General features: G+C 39.3%; 1 protein-coding gene across 1 annotated transcript in view; it reads right to left on the minus strand.

Moving 5' to 3' along the window:
- Positions 1-11597: 11597 nt before the first annotated feature.
- lrrc9 (leucine rich repeat containing 9) overlaps positions 11598-19542 on the minus strand; it is a 33818-nt gene continuing 25873 nt past the window's right edge. Inside the window, exons 28-32 of the mRNA XM_036150765.1 lie at positions 18678-18746; positions 17850-17972; positions 15587-15767; positions 12708-12855; positions 11598-12620 (exon numbers count right to left, since the gene is read on the minus strand). Of these exons, the coding sequence (XP_036006658.1) occupies positions 12593-12620; positions 12708-12855; positions 15587-15767; positions 17850-17972; positions 18678-18746 (549 nt within the window). The 3' untranslated portion in view covers positions 11598-12592. The remainder of the gene's footprint in view (positions 12621-12707; positions 12856-15586; positions 15768-17849; positions 17973-18677; positions 18747-19542) is intronic.

The raw sequence follows: 19542 nt of genomic DNA on the forward strand, positions 1-19542 counted from the left end.
TTAGGAGTTAAAATCCCGCCCATAAAGTGCTGCCCCTTTAACAACCAAACACAATGAAAACAACACACAGATCTGTTTGGTCGGTCTTTGCGTTGAATTGAAATACATTTAATTTGATTTCTCATTTTATGCAATTAATGAAACAAAAACAAAAAAATTGTTATTAAATAAGTTTAAAAATATAAAATATTCGACAAATTCGATCGTCTTCGTCTTCAAAATATTGAGAATTGAAGGTTTATTTCCTAATCATATATATATTTGAAATAATAGTAACACGAGATGCCCAAAGAAATAAAATAAAAAAATATAAATAATACTGCCTTTTTGGACTCTAACGTGTACAAAAGGGTAAACGGAACAAAATATATACATATCAAAGGTACAAATACAATATTATAAAGGATTTAAACTTTTCATACTTTATGGTTTAGGGATGTTTCTCAAAGGCAATTAAAATTTATATAGCTTTATAGACTGAACTCAGTTTGAAAGTGTTTTACATGTTCGACCCAGCCAAAAAGTCCGAGCCGACATAATTGAAAAAGACTCACGGATAGGTGTCAAAACATTTTTAGATAACTGAGAATTTGCACAGGCAAGCCAAATATATTATAAAAGTTTGAATATGATACGTAACTTGACAGAGATCAGAAACAAACTGACAATGTAAAGCATTTCCTTGTTGTTAAGGTTACCTTTTACATTTATTTTTCATAGAATTGTAAAAAAAAAAATTATTGCCAGTTCGATCCCCCGCTCCAACCAAGTCAGTTGTTGCATCCTTGGGCAAAAAACGTTTGCCTGCTGCCAGTGGTCAGAGGGTCTGGAGGCACCGTTGTATGGCAGCCTCGCTTCTGTCAGTCTGCTCCAGAGCAGCTGTGGCTGTTAACGTAGCTCACCACTGTCAGGGTGTGAATGACTGAATGTAGTGTAAAGCGCTTTGGGGTCGTCAGACTTGATAAAGTGGCCTTTCAGAGCGGCCTTTTATTGCGGGCAGTCTAAGGCACACCTGTGCACTAATCATATGTCTAATCAGCATCTTGATATGGCACACCTGTGAGGTGGGATGGATTATCTCAGCAAAGGAGAAGTGCTCATTATCACAGATTTAGACTGGTTTGTGAACAATATTTGAGGAAAATGGTGATATTGCGTATGTGGAAAAAGTTTTAGATCTTTGAGTTCATCTCATAAACAAATGGGAGCAAAACCAAAAGTGTTGCATTTATATTTTTGTTGAGTGTAATATTACCACTAAGGTAAGCTGAATTAATCAATGTAGGGTTTAAATGTTGTGTTTGCAAATAATATGACTTTTTTTTTTTTCCATGTTTCTTCTGTCAGAACAAAATATCTACTGTCTACAGATCAGTTTAATAAATCGATGAACGTTAAACTCTCCAAACATTCGTCTTGCATATTTACCTGCAATATGTCACTACAGTAGAGAGCTATTTCTTATCTATTTTTTGTTCTTCAGGTTTTACGCATTGGTGAAACAATTGCAGAAATACAATGTCTGTTGATATAATTTCATTCTTTCAATACAGGTTTTTTCACAAGTAGTCATTTACCACTGGGGGAATTTATAGGTTGGCTAGGCTCACCACATAGGATTTAAACCCTATAGTAGAGTACCAGTTTGTTAGGTCTCCAAGCAAATGCTTTCAGACATTTTTTCATGACTTCTTTCTACTCAGTGGATAAATCATGATATCAATCTTAATTTTCTCATCCGAAAGTTGGGTAGTAGCTCTATTATTACTGCTTTGCCTTGGGTGGCCATTGTGTTAACGCCCGGTTTCAGCATTCAAAACGCGACTTCATCAATCTGTAGCAACATTTGGCTGCAATCATGGCTTTTCCATGCATGTTTTTATACACGTTTCTGAACTATTGATGTACAAGCCTGAATACAACTCAAAAGATGGAACAAATGATGATGTATGCATTTTAAAACAGATCATTGGGAATACTTGGAAACAAAGGGATAGGAGCTGGACTCCACTCAGAAATATAAAAATTGTCTCAAAATGGCAAAATAACCATTTCTCTAAACTTAATGGATCGGCCTTACTACATTCAGCAACACAGCTACATGAAAAAAATCCATAACCATTCACTCCAAACATTTGTTTTGTATGTTTACACAAAATAATTATTTTATTTTTTCATGTTGTACATATTTGTATAACAATTGTACAAATTAGAGCGGATCTTTTAACAATTAAATATCACATAAAGGAATCTCTAAACCATTGTTCAATGAGACCACAGGCTCTTAGGCGTGACTTTTTAAAGACAGCCATTTGGAAAATCAGAGAGAAAAGTAAAAATGCTAAATTCAGTATTAATCAAGCCTGGTGTCCTGTAACCATCACAAACTCCACGTTCTTTTTAACAGCTTATTTAATTCATGTAATTCTGCTGAACCTTCACCTGGGCTCTGTCAGCAGTTTCTTCTCTTTAAAGAAAAAAAATCACAATCATCAGGTCTTCTCCATCTACTCTGATCTCAGATCCCTTTACCTCAAACATATCAAGATGTGTTTAGTATTTTGAACCGGTAGCCATCTCTTTTGTCAGAGAATCAGTTCTGCAACAATCTCCCTCGTTCTGTCTTGTCGACAGCATCCCATCATGACTTTTTAAGGACGTTTTATAATAGTTAATACTATTGGGCCATGCACTGTTGATTTAATTAACACATCTCTGATGTCTGGATGTATTCCTGATTCTTTCAAACATGATGTAATAGGACATCCTTTTTTTTAAATCAAAGTTTTAGAAAAAGTTGTCTGTGGTCAATTACAGTCACAGCTTGATTTTAATGACATTTTGAAAAATTTCCGTCTGGTCGTAAAGTGCATCACAGCATGGGAACAACTCTTTTATTATTTGCAATTTATCCGTTGGTTTTTGCAGCTCTGTTGTCCTAAATCTGTTGGATGTAGCTGCTGCTTTTGATGCAGATGACCTCCGTATATTGATTCCCAGTTTGAATTCATGACTTGGTATTAAAGGCACCGCCCGTAAATGGTTCCAGTCACATCTGTCGAATAGGATGGTTCTTCTATTCATCTACTATGGTGTCCACTTTTGACTTTGGGGTTCCTCAGGGCTCCATCCTGGGTCCAGTTCTGTTCTCCTTCTAGATGCTCCATGTGGGGTCCATTTACAGAAAGCATAACATTGCCTTCCACTCTGACTGTTGATGCCCAAATTTACCTTTCGACTCCAGCTAACAGCCACGCTGCAATTCAAACCTCACAGAGCTGTCTTCGAGACGTTCAAACATGGATGGAGATAAACTATCGTCATTTGAACAGAAGCAGAACTGAAATCCTCATGTTTGGAACACCCGCCCTATTAAATGGTTGTGACAGCATCATTGGTCCCTTTCTATTGTCCCCCATCTGCTAGTGTGACGAAGCAGCTCCGTCCCTCACGCTCAACACACTCACATAGTAATCATAGTACAGGATCCCTTCTGGAACCATGTGGCTATTTTTGACAACGCTTTTAAATGTGACAAGCAGAGTAGCAATATCGCAAATACAAGCTTCTTCAAACTCCATCAGCTCAGTAAAATCAAGGCCTGCATACCTCCTGACCCATGGAGTGAATTTTGTTCCAATATTGTTGGAAGCAAAGAACGCTGTGAGGAGTGAAGACACATTTCTAATGGTCTGCATGGATGTTAGCAACATTACACTTATTCGTCATTGTACACATCAAGAGCAAGAAGTGAAGAGTATGTGATCTGTAAAAGGAAATTTCAAAAGAACGTTATTCATAAGACTCAATCTGAAAAACAGATATTTAAAAAAGTAAAATCTGGAAAAAAATAAAATCTATATCCATCCATTTTCCAGCGGTTTGGAAAATGGATGGAAGAAAATCTATATATATATATATATATATATATATATATATATATATATATATATATATATATAGATATATATATATATAGATATATAGATATATATATAGATATATATATATATCTATATATCTATATCTATCTATATCTATATATATATATATATATATTTTGCATAAATAAAATCTGAGAAAGCCCCAGTTACTGTCAAACGTTTTTTGATTAAGAAGTTTGGCAGTTTCATTTCTGGTTTGCATTTTTTATTTTTTTTATTTCCATTTACAAAACATGTTCTTTGCTTGCAACAGCAGTGGAACAAAATTCCCTTCTTACTGACCAGTCTGGGACAGCAGTCCATGAATTTTTCACATATCGCTTGGATTACTACAAATCATTGCATGTTGGTGTTGATCAGGCGTTGCTAATGTGTCTGCAGGCCGTACAAAATGCAGCAGCTCCCCGACTGCCTGGAAACAGAAGCCACCATCACAACAGCCCTGTATTGAAAACCTTGCACTGGGTTCCTATTTATCACAGAATACAGTTTAAAATGTCAATGCTAACTTTTAAAACTCTTAATGGCCTAATGCCACGCTACTTATCTGATCCGTTTCACTCTCGCAGTCACACCAGGACCCAAAGATCATGGCTAAAAACCAGAGGGGACAGAGCCTTTCTGTGGCGGCTCTGAGCTCTGGAACAGCCTGCCTTTGAAAATCAGAGCCGCTTAAACTGCTGATCAGTTTAAATCTCTGCTTAAAACACATTAATTTTCAAAGGCTTTCAACTGTTGGTAACCAGGACATCTGTGTTTGTTGTGCTACTGTCAATGATTGTTTTGTTTTGTTTTTTTGGGTTTTTTTGTTGCTGAATTTCTATTATATAAATGAAGCACTTCGGTCAACTGTCTGTAAAAACATGCATGAAGTCTATTGCAGGACTGACAACCAATTACATGATAAATATGGGGACATCAAGTCATAAAAAAATATATATTGCACAAATAATTTGCTCAACCCATCCAAATAATTGAATTCTGGTGGTCCAATCACTTCCAGGCCACAGGTGTTTGAAATCCAGCCCCTTGGTAGTCAGACTGTTTCTAAAAGCATTTCTAAAGCTCAGTGAAGTGCAAAATCTTGAATGAGAAGTGTGATTCAGCCTAAATATCCATGTTTGTAAGCAGGAATCCAAAGGACCAACTTGACATACAATAAACCAATTAGTTTTACTAACGATCAAGAAAAAAAACTATCCTTGTTTATTATAGCAAGTGCTACTACCCATTGCATTTACATTTTATCCTAAAGATTGCTCCCAGTAATACAAAAGTGTATTTAAATGCTGATTCCGATGCACTTGGTTGACAAAAAGTAGTCAACTGTCTGCATTTGCAACATTTCTGATTTAAAAAAGAGGGGCAAAAGAGACGAAGGCCACATTATCAGCATAAAAGTTGAACTATACAGAAAAATACATAACATTTAATTGCAGATGTTGGTTATTCTTACCGGGAGAATATTAGAGGTCAGAAGGTTAAGCGTCCTTGAAAAAGCAATACTTTGTGCTGTGTGAGACAAACCACTAAAAAAAAAGGTCTTTCAGTCACGACAGCCCCGAAATTGGTAATCCTCCCAAAACAACACTTCAAAAAAATACATTTTCAATACTTAAGTCAAGAAGAAATAATCCAAATGTCACAATTTATAAAAGGCTGACAGTAAATTGCACAAAAACCTTATCATCTGCCAAACCAGCGAAAATTGATTTCTGGTAAATTTGCAAGAAAATTGGGTATTTCTCAATTGTTTTCTCTTCCCATAAACTTTTTTTTCTTCCTCTTTAAAGAAGCAATACGCTTTGTGGGATTGAAATAATGTGATGAATGACACACAAGTTCAATACTACAATAAATGACATGCAAGGTCAGAAATGAAAAGTGGTTAAGATTTTACGCTTCTGGGAGATTTGCTCTCATCCAAAATATCTACACAAAATGGAAGCATTTTTGCCTTTTCATCCTAATTGTCCGTCGCTGTTTATTCCTCAGGAAACAAATTACAGGAAAACGACAAGCGGCAGCAATAATTCAATGACACACTTCAAAAGAAGCAATATGGCAAGACAGGATGTGTTTGTGAGAATAAAAGAAAATGAACTTGGAACATAATATGCACCTTTTGAGGACAAAATAATTTCGATTTTGCTGATGACTTGCTGAGGGGCATCAGCAGGAACTAAACAACTCGTCTCCACAAACCCTCAAACAAAACACTTCTGGACTTTATGCGATTTGGGGAGCTGGGCCGCGTTTAGGAGGACGCGGTTCCCTGAAACAGAGTCAATGGTGCCGCATCCACACACAGTTGCTTTTACGCTTATAAATTACTCTGCATTGACAGTTAGATACACATCAGCTTTAAAGTTGTTTTTCACCTGAAAAAAAAAGACTAGTCCCAAAAACAATCTTTGTAACAAACTTTGTATTTGTTCTTTAAAAACAACTGCATCCTGTCCTCCATACAAAAAAGACCCAAATATTCTAGTATTTATAACAAGCCTGCCCAGTGCTATGAGTGCATTTGCACAAAGAGCAGCTTTCCAATGATCATTTATATAGAACCCGTCTGAAAACATGAAATAGGATAAAATATTTTAAAAGGTAAGACCTGGTGCCTGGAGCTAAACAAATTCAAGAACAGATAAAGGACAAAAAGTATCTTTCAAGGGAACTACAAAGTAATTTCTAAGGTTTTCAGACTCCAGTAAACCAGAGTGAGAACACTAATCCACAAATGTAGAAAATATACAACAGTGGGGAACCTTACTATGCCAAATTACTCCAAAAGGGAGAACGTCTGGTCATCAGTTTTAGACCTACAACCCAACTAACTTGTTTGAAGCAGCGGGACATTGATCAAACCAAGTCAACCCTCATGGCTAAAAAAAAAAGAAAAAAAAAGAAATGAATGTTTTTGAATGGCCTAGTCAAAATCTGGAATTAAATCTGATTAAAATGCTACGGAATAACCCTAAACCAGGCTTTAATGCTGGAAAATCTTCAAATGAGGTTAAATCAATATAATTCTGCAAAGAAGAGTGGGACTAAGTTCTCTACAGGGATGTAAAAGTCTCATTACCACTTATCAAATACTTGATGGCCACTGATAGGGGGTACAACCAGGATTTAAGTTTAGGGGGGCAATTATTTTTACTACCAGCAGGGGGTCACTCAGAACTATTTTGGTTGATTCAAGAGTTATAATTGCTCATTCTTCATAAGAATCTGCGGGACTAAATTGGCCCAGACCTAAAATAAATGGAAATAAAGTTAAACATAAAGTTTTGAGGGGATAATATAGAATTACAATAAATGAGATGTGTGCTTTTTAACATATCTCCACAATGCGTGAAAAGGCTTTACTACGAAGCAACAAACCGATAAGCACTGATGTCACTAATTGGTTTAAATAAAATGGCAATGTACAGGTGTGAAATGAAGGTACGAAATGGTAAAAATGTGATCTGACTCATGAAGTTTTCGGTAACGCCTGACAAGCCTCGGGTTCAGGGATTGGTCGGACGTGGACCTTAGTGATCCACATGAAAATACAACAAATAAAAACACCTCAGCTCACGTAGGATTATGAATTTTGTCTGGAAATGTATAAAATAAATTTATTTGTGAACCGACACTCGTTAAAAAGTGTACATACAGTCAAAAGCAGAAATGAAACCTTGTTTTCTCTTTTATAGTCCCTCCTGCAGCAACATGATGCTGCCATCCCCGTGCTTCACAGCTGTCATGGTGTTGTCAGGTTTGGAAACTTCTCGCATTTTCCCTCAAAAAATGAATCACAGGTCACTATGATCAAACATTTCCATTTTAGTTTCATCAGTTTCATTAAACTGCAGGACAAGTCTCCAAGAATTAAAGCTAAAGTTGGCGATTTTTCCAATAGTCTCCCAAAGTCTTTGAATAACTGTGCATGTGCAAGGCCATCTTACCTGCTTTTCTGCTCCTCAGGGGGATTGCATGAAAAAAAAATCTCTCAAATCCACTCTGGTCTTATTTCTTTCTACTGAGGTCTTCCTCTTCTTCTCATAAATATAAAGGACCGAATGGCAGGAATTGGTCATAGTTTTTGCTCTAACCACAGAGATCTGTTTATTTTAACCTCCTTTTTCTGAATACATAATGTATTGACTACTTTCTGAATGGAAGGACCATTTTACCCAGTAAACCCTGTAACAAAAAGTGTTTCTGAACAGGATTACCAACTATAGCTTTAAGGTTTTTGTCCCAGAGTGCATTTGCAAACCCTAATCTGTCTTTTTCTGTCGAGTCATTTGCTTCTTCTTTGCTGAGCGGCCTCTCAGCCACTTATAGGTACAGGACTAGTTTCACAGTGGATAATGCCACTTCCTTCACAGGCTCAGCCAGCATTGCCACAAGGTCTTCTGCTTTTTTTCTGGGTTTGGTTCACACATTTAGCACAAAACGTTCATCTCCAGGACACAGAATCGTCTCCTTCCTGAACAGTTTGATGTCTGGACATTCCCATGTTGCTTATTCTTGTATATCATTCTTTGAATAGATGGATGTGGCACCTTCAGCTGCTTGGAAATTCTACCCACATTAGGACCAGGCTTGTCTTTTTGTTATCTTGATGGATTATGTTTGGATTTTTCAATGATGTCCCACAGGGAAGCAGCGTGTTTGAGGACTCTTGCAATTACTAGTATGGTATTTCCCTCACAGACCACCAGGGCGGCCGAGAAAACCTTTGTTAGACCTGAAATGACTCATTTAATCATCCAAAACGGTATGGAACACATTAATTAAAATAAAAAAATAAAAATGTTGCATAGTATGCCTTTAAAATGTATCTGCATGTATTCCTGTCAGAACCTCACAAAGCCATTAAATCATTATCTTGGCTTTCCCACATTGTTTAAACGTATAGTACTTTTCTCAATTAGACAAAACAAAAAAAATAAAAACCTTAAAAGTCAGTCGTTAACTTGGCATTTGGCGAATAAAAAAATAACATTTGGAAATCTTAATGGGACCAAAATGGTAAAAGTTGATTCTGTTTTAATGTCAGACCGTGAATTAAAAATAAAAGCTGTCTCTTTTCGTATGGTGTGTGTAAACATCTGGTTTCAGCTGTATATTCTGGCATAAGTCTTTTTAAAGTCCGAGGCATAATTATCACTGGTAAGTTCAGCATCATACATCCATCAGTGATGTCACACCTCTTCCCTGAGCAGATCGCAGCGGAAACGTGCCCCATTCAGCAATTATTCACAGTCTTAGACTAATGGCGCTCTGAATCCACAGACACAGCGAATGCAAGGAGTTACTGGACCAGCAGTAATGGGCCGCATACAGACCATGTGTTTGTGTGCGTGGTGAGGACTCCACCGGGGGAGGGGTGCATCATCTATAACTGATTCACAACATGCACAAACATCTCTAATTATGAATCTACATTACAAGTGAAGCGACCAAACCCCCTCCACCCCCCACCGCCCGCTTCTACTCGCCAACTCTCCTTCTCCCTTACGGTCTCTGCTGCCCGAGCTCCATATCAGGCCCGTGAAAACATAACCTGTCACATTCCATCCCATTAAACCAGCTACGAGCCATGTGGTCCGCTCACGTGGCACATCCAGGGAAGACACACAGGGCAGTGCATCTGGGTTCACTCAAAGGTGATGAATTATTCACGGTTTTTTTATGCTAATGTCATTTTAATGTAAGAAACACTGACGGATATGCAGATCTGCAACATACTCTGGAAAGTGGTACGTCTACTATAAGCCTCCTTCCACCCACAGCAGATTTAGAAATAGTTATATTTATGACATCCGTGGCGCACATACTGTACACAAACATGGAAAGTGTAATTATCCCCTGCAATACCTAATGCATTAGAGCACTCACACTGAGCCCCCAAATCTGCGCTCTGAGTCCATCAGCTGCCATTTGATGTCAGGCGCAGCAAGGTAATGGTAGTGCACTCACTTGCGAAGTCATTAGCCCCGCTTAATGCTGGGAATTAAAACAAATTAAGTGAAGTTAAGTACATGCATTAGAGGAGCTTGTTTGGGGAGAGCTTTTCATTTTCTCCTCCGCAGAACTGGTTCTGCGTTTTGGACGCTCAGCAAAAGGCTGGAGGGACGAAACCGAAGTACACATCTACTGCACCAACTGATGAATTACTGCCTCAGAGGTGGGGAAGGAAAAGAAAAAATCATGCAGGGCTGATTAGCGGTGTTACTGGAGCTACAAGGACACCTAGCGGTCGTGTTAACAGCACTAATCACTTTAACTCTGCCCTGTCTTCAAAGGCCGCTGCTAAACTCACCGTTTTGGGCAAAATGCAGCAAAACGAAACCCCAACACAATTTAAAGATATGGGCTATGAAAGAGATAAAAAAAAGTCACCTATTCATGAAATACCCTTAATATATATATATATATATATATATATATATATATATATATATATATATATATATATATATGTATATATATATATATATATATATATATATATATATATATATATATATATAAATAAAGCGTTAAAAAGGAACATGTCCAGGTGAGGAGGGTTTGCAGTAAAATCAGTGCTGGATGATCATTTTTACCAACCGTTCCTATGAACTGATGATGTCTGGACTGGTTTTTATACACATTGATATTACTATGAATGCTACTGAACGTAAATCTCTATTTGATATTACAGAAGTGGATAAATTTGTTTTTTACTGTCACGAAAAAATTAGGAGAAAACATCAAATATTCAGTTCTTTCAAAAGTAAATGTGAACCTTGTTTTACAGATTGAGCAAAAGATGAGAACAAAATGTCACCAACAGCCTCTCAGAAGGATAACGACCTTAGGTTCTAGTCTGCCCAAGATCAGTTCTCTATTTTCTTGTCAAGTTTACTGACATGTTTTGAGTCGTTCTCATGTTTCATGATCCAGTTCTGTCTCTGCTTTAACCTTTTTCTTCATACATGTTCTAAAGCTTTTGTCAACCACCCTCTCAAAGTCTGATGGTGAGCTGTCCGTGTTCTGCTGTAGCAACGCATCCATGGGCGGTTCTAGACAGGGGCCAACAGGGGCCCGTGCCCCTTTAGAATTGGTCCTGGCCCCTGTTATGGCCCCGGTACTACTGACATAACATTAAAAACAATGTTTTTACGATGATATGCACTGGTGAAGAAACCATAACTGATTGGTCACTTTGACCAGTTAAATTTTTTTCCTTTACAGTTTTGCTCTAACACGGATTTTAACATTAACGTGTTTCATGTTTAGCTCCAGCCTCATTGTGATAGGATCACTTGTTTTAGTCGGCTGGATCAAAACCTGCAAGGCCCCAAAAGTGACTGTTTGTGGCTCGCTTAATATATTAAACGATTAAATATTGCCCTGTTTTATTGTTTCAGTCTTTTGTTCTGTGCCCCCATGAAAAAACCATGGCTGTCCTTTAAAAAGGTGGTCTAGAACCAGCCCCGAACAGATCCCTAAACCATGACGCTTCAACCTCCACGCTTTGCTCTTCGTTCAAGTTATCATTTATCAGAATGTAAAACTGCTTCTTTCTTCTGTCGGTCAGTCAGCTCTTTTGATCCCATTGTTCGCTCTGAATTCCACGGTTAGGAGCGCAACAAACTATATGAGGCTTAAACAAGGCAAACATCCTTAAAAATGTTGATAAACCGCGTTATAATCTATGCACATCTGATTATGTCTCACCAGAAATTACACTTCAATTACATTTTACAGCAAATTTTCAAAGGTGCTTCCTAAACTTTTTATTGTTTTACTTGAATTTTATTTTTAGCTTTGTTAGAATATTCGCAGCTTATAAGATATAAAATAACAGACTTTAATGTGATGTTTTTACCACACTCTTATTTATGGATATAAATATAATGAGCTTGTTTTGTAACATTTAATGTAAATTGATACATGGGAATGAATTGCATTCATTTGTTAGATTGTTTTCCTACTTATCCCTTCACAGATCTAACTTTTGAAGAACCAAGCATTATAACGTCACATCCAGACAGGTTTTATTACTCAGGACAGCTGGTCAAACGGGCCTGCAGGTGACACAAACTGGGGCTGGGCTTTCCGAAAAGAGGCTAACAACATGAAACCGACAATCTCTGAAATCCATTTGGACCTTATTCAAGATTACATCTTTATCTGAGCGACTGCAGATTATTGTCCACAGAGAGGTGTTCTAAAGCTGGATTATCCACTTGTTGGGGATGCATTTGACCCGATGGATGAAGCCGGCCAGCCTCACACGCTCTTCCATCTGTGAGCGGGCTTTTTTTTTTTTTTCACTTGTTCGGGGCAAAGGATTGGATAGGAGCTGAAATGACACCAATGCCTCTCATCCTCAGATTACCATGGTTAGTGATCCACATATGTGGGGGGAAGGAATAAATTCACAGTTACAAAAATATGCTTTTCACAGGAATGTAATGCATATCAGCGTCCAGCAGCCTAATTTACTCCAAACTGAAAGCATTTCTAATAGAAGCCAAATGTCTTTACATGTGCATGGTCAAACAAAAACATCTGTTCTGCAAATGCATGAGAGCATTAAAGTACAAACATTATGTTGCAGTTAGGAAGCTGATCTGTGAACGCCGCCGCTCTTCCCACTGCTACATGGGGGGAGGTTTACCATCATTTCTGCAAAACAACATGTGAAATCAAACTAAAACCAAACTGCTGAAAGAAGCGCGGATATGTTTTTATCTGATTCAGTCGTTGAACAACCTGTGGTCCTGGTCCTGTTTGAGACAGGCGCCGCTCCCGTCTGTCTGGGCTCCAGTGGTCGGCAGGTTGCTTCTTGCTTTTCTGCTCTGCCTGAAGTTGGTCTCAGTTTGGATGCCTCGACCGACATTTGAGGCTTTATGCTTTTGATCTGATTCAGGGATCAAAACATTTGGTTAGGGAGTCGAGCAAAATGGTGTCAGCTTACTTATTTGCCCCCTCTTACAGATTTCTTCTGTTTCTTCAGTCATGCTTAAATATTTCAGATTATCAAACACATTTAACTTTCAAAAACAAAGATAATCAGAGTAAATACAAATAAGTTCAAATCGTTAATTCATTAATTAAGCGGAAAAATGGTATCCTAACCCACCTGGCCTGTGAAAAAGGAATTACCCCCTTGTTAAATCGTGAAATAAATGAGCGAGTTCCGGCGGTCTGCAGCCTACTGCTGCTTGGCTTTTGTCCATCTCCACTGGCCTCCATTTACAGAGACCCTCTCCACATTTTCTGACATTTGGAGGACATGTTTACAGAAGTAGAGATGCGCACGTTGTAATCACGTCATCACATGTTGGGCATGCATGGCCATGGAAGTGTTGAGATTTGAGCCTGGATGTTAAACTGGCTAAAATATAAATATTAAAAACACTTAAAAACTGACTTATCTAACTGAACTGGGATGAACCTCATTGTTTGGAAAGCTAAGTTCAATTTCACAAATCAGAACCAGAACTGATCAGTGCTGTAGATCAAGAACATAATTAAATGGGACCTGTATAGCAGCTCGAAGTAGGCTAAGGGATAAAAAAAAAGCAGCGAAAAATGTTCTGAACTAAATAAATTCATGAGCAGAGGAGAAGCAAAGTCATTGCTTTGTACCAGTGTGGAAAGGGTTAAAATGACATTTCTAAGGCTGTGGGACTCGTAGGGTAGAAATATTATTGCTTTTGGGTTGGTGAACAGCCAGGTAGATTATTCCAGACAGTATTTCTGCACAGACTGACAGGCAGAGGCGCTTCAGCAATCACCCTCAAGGCTGCAGGCTTGGAGAGCTCAACAGCCTGTCTGATAACACACTTAAACCAGCAGAAGGGATCAAGGTTAACACAAGGCAGAGACAAAGAGCTTTGATCTCCAGCCATGGGGGCTCTGAGTCTAAATCGTGGATCCCCACCACCGCCTTATTTATGACCAATCATTGTAATTTTGTTTGACGCCATCCATTGTATAACACCATGTATGCACTGAATGATTGTTGCGCTTTCTGTGGGATGTTGTGCGTACCTCAGCGTGTGCAGTGAGTGTAACAGAGAAAGATTCATACTAGCAAATCTGAATCGTGATTAGATTCTCAACGGAGAGAAGTCGTTTTGTCGTCTGTTCTCATGTAAACGAACACGCAGACTGATTTTCAACTCAGCTGAATCCTACTGCGTCACAGTGGGAACCGTGATCAACTCCGGGCCTCACTTTGTTTAATAAAGGTCAGTGTTCATGATCAACAATGAGAAAAGGGACAAACATCCATCCGCGGTTCCAAAACCACCGCTGAGTCCTTCGTCATCTGCCAGAAAACCTCTCGATTAACCACGGTTTGGAAAGTGAAACCTTCTGTTACATCTTAGGCAAAACTACCACAGGGGTTCAGAAAAAGAACATCGCAGTTAAACACTTTGGTGGTAGTGCCATGGTATGGATATGTTGCTGTAATTAATAGAACACGGGGCTTGAAAGAGTGATGCAACAACCATACTGCATTGTGGGATACCTGGGCATCGGGAAACAAGCTGTTTGCTTACATAGCTTTCATCCACAACGCTGTTTTAGTTTTCTGGGGTTTTTTTTCGGTTTTAAAAGGTTAAAAACAGACAACACTCATTCACACGATCGTTTTGGGAAAAATGACGATGGATTTAAATTTTTTAAATTTACTGGATCTCTGAACTAACAAATAGATGCTGAATGTTCCCCGAATCGCAGCCGTGAGATGACCAAATCTAATTTTTAATGGCATATCCTGATACATGTGTGTTCTCAACATTTTCAGACTGGTAATTTTACATCAAAGCTTGTTGTGCTGTTTTACACGGAGCATTTAGCAGGTTGCCAGCCTAACTTAGCCACCTAAGGGTATTAAATAAAATTAAATGAAATTTATTCAAGTACTGTGTTTTGTATTTACTAAGGTCATCTTTGACACTAAATTTGCATGATGATGTGAAACATCTAAATGTGAAATTAGGAGCAAAAGTAGAAGAAATCTGTGAGGAAGCAAATACTTTTTACAACACTGTAGCATTTAACTGATAAAGAGTACTGTGCAAAAGTTTTAAACCGTCCTGAATTTCTTTTGTAATTCACCTCCAAGCTGAGTTTTATGTAATATTGAAGTGTTCTTGACTAGCAGTTCTTTAGGCTTTCACCGGGTATTTTAAAGATTTTCCTTTGGCCTTGTTTTCTGTCCAGTCAATGACAGAACATACTGTGCAGCGGGTGCTAAAAACCAGTGAAGATATAATATGATGAGCAGGGTCTGAAAGACAAGTCTTTAATAGGAAAAAAGCAGAAACAATAACAGCGTAGTCATCTATTTAAAGCCTACAAGCTCTCCAGAAAAATCTTTAAAATACCTCTAAAAAGCTTGAACAAACATTTATCAAGATCACTAAGAATATCATAAAACATTTGAGTTCTGGGAAGCAAAGGATAAAGAAATGAGAAATTTTGTTGCACAACTCTGAAGTAGTAATTGTAAGTAATAGCTCAACCTGAAGAAACGTAATTCCCCAGTACATTATGAGCTGTACAGACCAACAAAAGGCCGGCCGTCTTTTCTAAATGAAACAGAAGATTTTCTGCAGCAGGAAGTGCAAACTCACGTCGGTGCGTGCAATGATTGTCTTCTGCGCTGCTCGGCGGGGTGTCGCGCCCCAGCAGGACGTTGTGTGGTCCGCCATTTATACCTCCTCTTCCTGTGGTGCTCTGAGGCCAGACAGGCAGCATTCCAGGTAGATGAATGTCAGCGGTAGGCAGATATGCTCCAGCGTGCTGAGAGCTTTGCTTGAAGACAAAAATATTAATAAGGGAAGGCTTAGGAATGCAGATTTGAGTCAAGGCAGAAGTTAAATTGTATGAAATGATCTGGATTAATGGCTTCGGCTTCCCCCATATGCTTTATTTTCTCTTGCTTCCCATGTCCTCTGCAGTCAAAGCAACATGTCCCCTCCACCCACCCACACGCTAGGGATTGCTTGTTGTTCCACATATATAAGCATCTTATAAGAAAACAGTAATTACCGCTCATCAGTAACAATGTTCAAATCCAGCAACCGCAGCGTTGCACAGTGGGAACTCATGGGGGCATTCATTGATGAGCCTCACTAAACAGATGTTTGGGTATTTTAATGAGAAAACTCAGGATCTGCGATCTGTCATTTCCATACCAACGATTAACGAGCAGAGAGAGTCGTTCTGACCCGGCTAATACAGGCTAAAGCCGCTGGTGCATTATCGGCTGGGCACATTTCATCTAATCAGCAGGATGATGCTAGCAGGCTTAGACTGCTTTTAAATCAGAGCTGCAGGAGCATTACCGCCCCGCCGTCCTCATTACATCCACAACAAATCAGTCAATCTCACAGAGTACCATCCAGGCTTCCCCTGTTCTTGGATCTGGGTTCATTTTCCCAGTTATGTCGACGATAGCGCCCTGTATCTAATGATGGCCCAGATCAGGTTCAATCAGGAAAGGAAAATGGAGATTTTTAGCTACTGGGAAAAACCCTCAGAGACAGACATTACACTGAATACAAAAGTCTCTGCTTTGGCTAACTGTGCGTTTTAGAATTGATTGTAAAGCGATCTTGCTAGTCCTCAGGTTTGCTGTCGTTGGCTAAGGGGAGAAGTTAGAAACTCTTGGTGAAACCATATTTTCTTGTAATGAACATCAGCTGTGGAGCAGCCTTCCTGAAGACCTGAGGGCAGCTGAGAATGTTTTCAATAACAAATCAAAGATTTGTCTGGCTTTCAATCTTTCCTTTCCACTGTCGCCACATGCTTCCTTAGGCGGACAGCTTGCTGCAAGGTCAGTGAGTCCATGTAGTCAATTTGATCTGTTTGGATAGAAAACCTTTTAACAATTGGCATAATAAACTGAACTTATAGCAAGCATCAAGTTAAAATGTATGAGTAGTGTTGAGAAAATTTGAATATTGTACAATATTTACTCATTTAAGAAAGTGAAACTTCTATACTATACATTCATTACACAGAGTGAACATTTTCAATCCTTTGTTTCTTGTATTTTTGATGATTATGGGTTACAGAAAAAGAAAACTCCAAATGTCTCAGAAAATTAGAATACTGTAAAAAGGTTACAGCATATTCATATAAAATTGAGTGGAAGGAAAAAGTGTCGGGAAAAGGTGTACCAGCAACAGGGATAACTGCAGCCTTGCAATGTCACTCTTCCTGAAATGAGTGACAGGAAAAACTGAAATTTGTCACAACTCTGCATTTTTGAGCTGGACTTGTATGTGACTGGTTTGAATCTGTGTGTGTGATTGGATTGAACTGAGCACGTATTTCTGTGTTTAAATGGATCCGTTTAGTTTGTGAAGCCGACATTTGCTGTGAATGGGCGCTATACAAATAAACTCAACTAAACTGAGGTAAATTATTATTAATTCACATTTAATGGCTTGATCAGTTTCTATTTTAGTCATTAATAGTTTTAGCAAGTATATTATCCATTTGATTTAATCTATATTTATCATTATTTTAGATTTTGTCACAAATATTTTGTTCTCCAAATTTCTTTGATTAACTTTTTGTGTTTTTATCTATGCCATAATCTATGTAATTGGGTTTCTTGAGTTCCTCACACCCTAAAATGGTTTGATTCATTCATGTATTCTGTCTTGTTTTAACCTCAATAAATCTGATAAAACAGTGCAGACAAACAAAAACATCTAGACCTATATATGATAAAATGAGGCATCACGCTGCCCTCGTCGTCTCAGCTGAAACATTACCCCAAATCACAGCAGCCAGATGCTGCTCCAGCACTTGTATAAAAAAATAAAGGTCCTGAAGACATAAAGTACAGGAGTGACGACCATGTTTGATTTCCTCAGCCCTCACATATTGATCTCCACTGAGTTCGGCCCTCGTCCGTTCCTCCAGAGTGACCACGAGTCCATCCAGGACCTGCAGCTGCGACAGACGCAGCACAACCGCTGCTCTATGCTGAGAGTTTCTGGCAACCTGGGGACAGGAGACAGTAAAAATAGCCACATTTAATCAGTCATAAAGCTCTGGGTCAATTGAAGGCTGACAGCTTATAGGACATGTGGTGGAAAGATGATGCTGACTGGGCCCCAGCATAGCTGCCACGTTCTCCCAGCAGCTCTTCCAGTGACCCAGCTGACGGCGGCAGCTGAGGGCGCCTTCTGGTCACCTCTCTGACCACAGAACGGCCCGTTCCTGCAGGACACGGCTGCTGCATGCTGCAGGAAAGGAGCGGGGAAACGGCGTCTCCAGGGCTGACTCTGGCCTGCAGTTCCTGGCAGCAGCAACACTTTGCCCCATGAGGAGAGAAGGGCCGAGGCCACACCACAGCTGAGTTTTACCCAGTGGAGAGCAGAGGTCCTGAGCTGCAGACTCAGGCTTCAGGAGCTCCAGATGGGCGATGGTGCCGTGCCATTTGGTCTCCGATGCCCAGGCAGTTTGGGGCGCGGCAGACGGCCCATCGCGTAATCACTCAGTTTGGATTTTTGGAACGTGAGAAAGTGAGCTTGTAAACCATGCTTTGGATAATTGGTCTGCGAGTCGAAGATCTCAACGTGTCCTGCGACTGACGGATCGCAGATTCATGTCGCTGAGAGCTTATCACGGTGGGGGGAGGAATCTCTAGTAGTTCATGATGCCTAATTGGGTTTAATGGACAAACTGGAACCTTGTGATACTTACAGGATTTCCAGCTACAGAGAGCTCGGTCAGGGAGGGAAGGACGTCTAATTTGTCGAGCTCTGTGATGTCCTGTGAAAAGTAGAGAACCAACCATTATTTTAAGTTCCTTCTTTTGTTTTTTGTTTTGTTTTGTTTTTTTCCCCCTGTGTCCTGTCTAGCAATGTGGCAATAAAAATTGATATCTTAATGCCAAATAGAGCTCGACAGATTTTACTTTCACAAGTGGAGCAAACAGCTTTCGCCATAATGCTCCGCTTGATTTGTGCGTGTAAATAGCTTTATTGTGATTCCTGCAGGGAGAATTTCAAATTATATGGACACTACAATGGGAAAGTAGGAGAGTAAAAGAAAAACAAGAAGAGAAAAAAAAGAGAAAGAAGAGGTGAAAGAAAGAAGAGATAAAAGGAAGAGAATGATAAAACTTCCTCTGTCTGCTCCATCACCTGGAAAGAGACACAAAAAGAACAGCACAACCAACAGACATAAAGCAACAGACACAATCGTGTAACACCTTGATACCATTGCTAAATCATATGTATTATTATTTAAGCTGACATGTGTAATGTGATACCTACACACGGAGCTGTTTTTTACAGCTCCGTCATTTAACCTTTCCCTCCTCCTGGCTGCAGCCTCTGGTGGGCTGCTAATGGAGCTGTATGTATGCATGAGGGCAGAACCTTTCAGAATTTAGGAGGATGGAGGATGGAGGAGATTACATGTGTGAGCCCGTGTTAATCTCATGGGAATTTGGACACGCGACATGCCACGGAGGGGCAGGGGTGCGTCTTTGACTCCCAGCTTTATGCTCCGACTCGGCTGCGATTCAAAGACACCCCCCGCGGCGAGGGCCGATGCTCTGGGA

This window comes from Fundulus heteroclitus, chromosome 19 (assembly GCF_011125445.2).
Source record: "Fundulus heteroclitus isolate FHET01 chromosome 19, MU-UCD_Fhet_4.1, whole genome shotgun sequence".
Lineage (NCBI taxonomy): Eukaryota > Metazoa > Chordata > Actinopteri > Cyprinodontiformes > Fundulidae > Fundulus > Fundulus heteroclitus.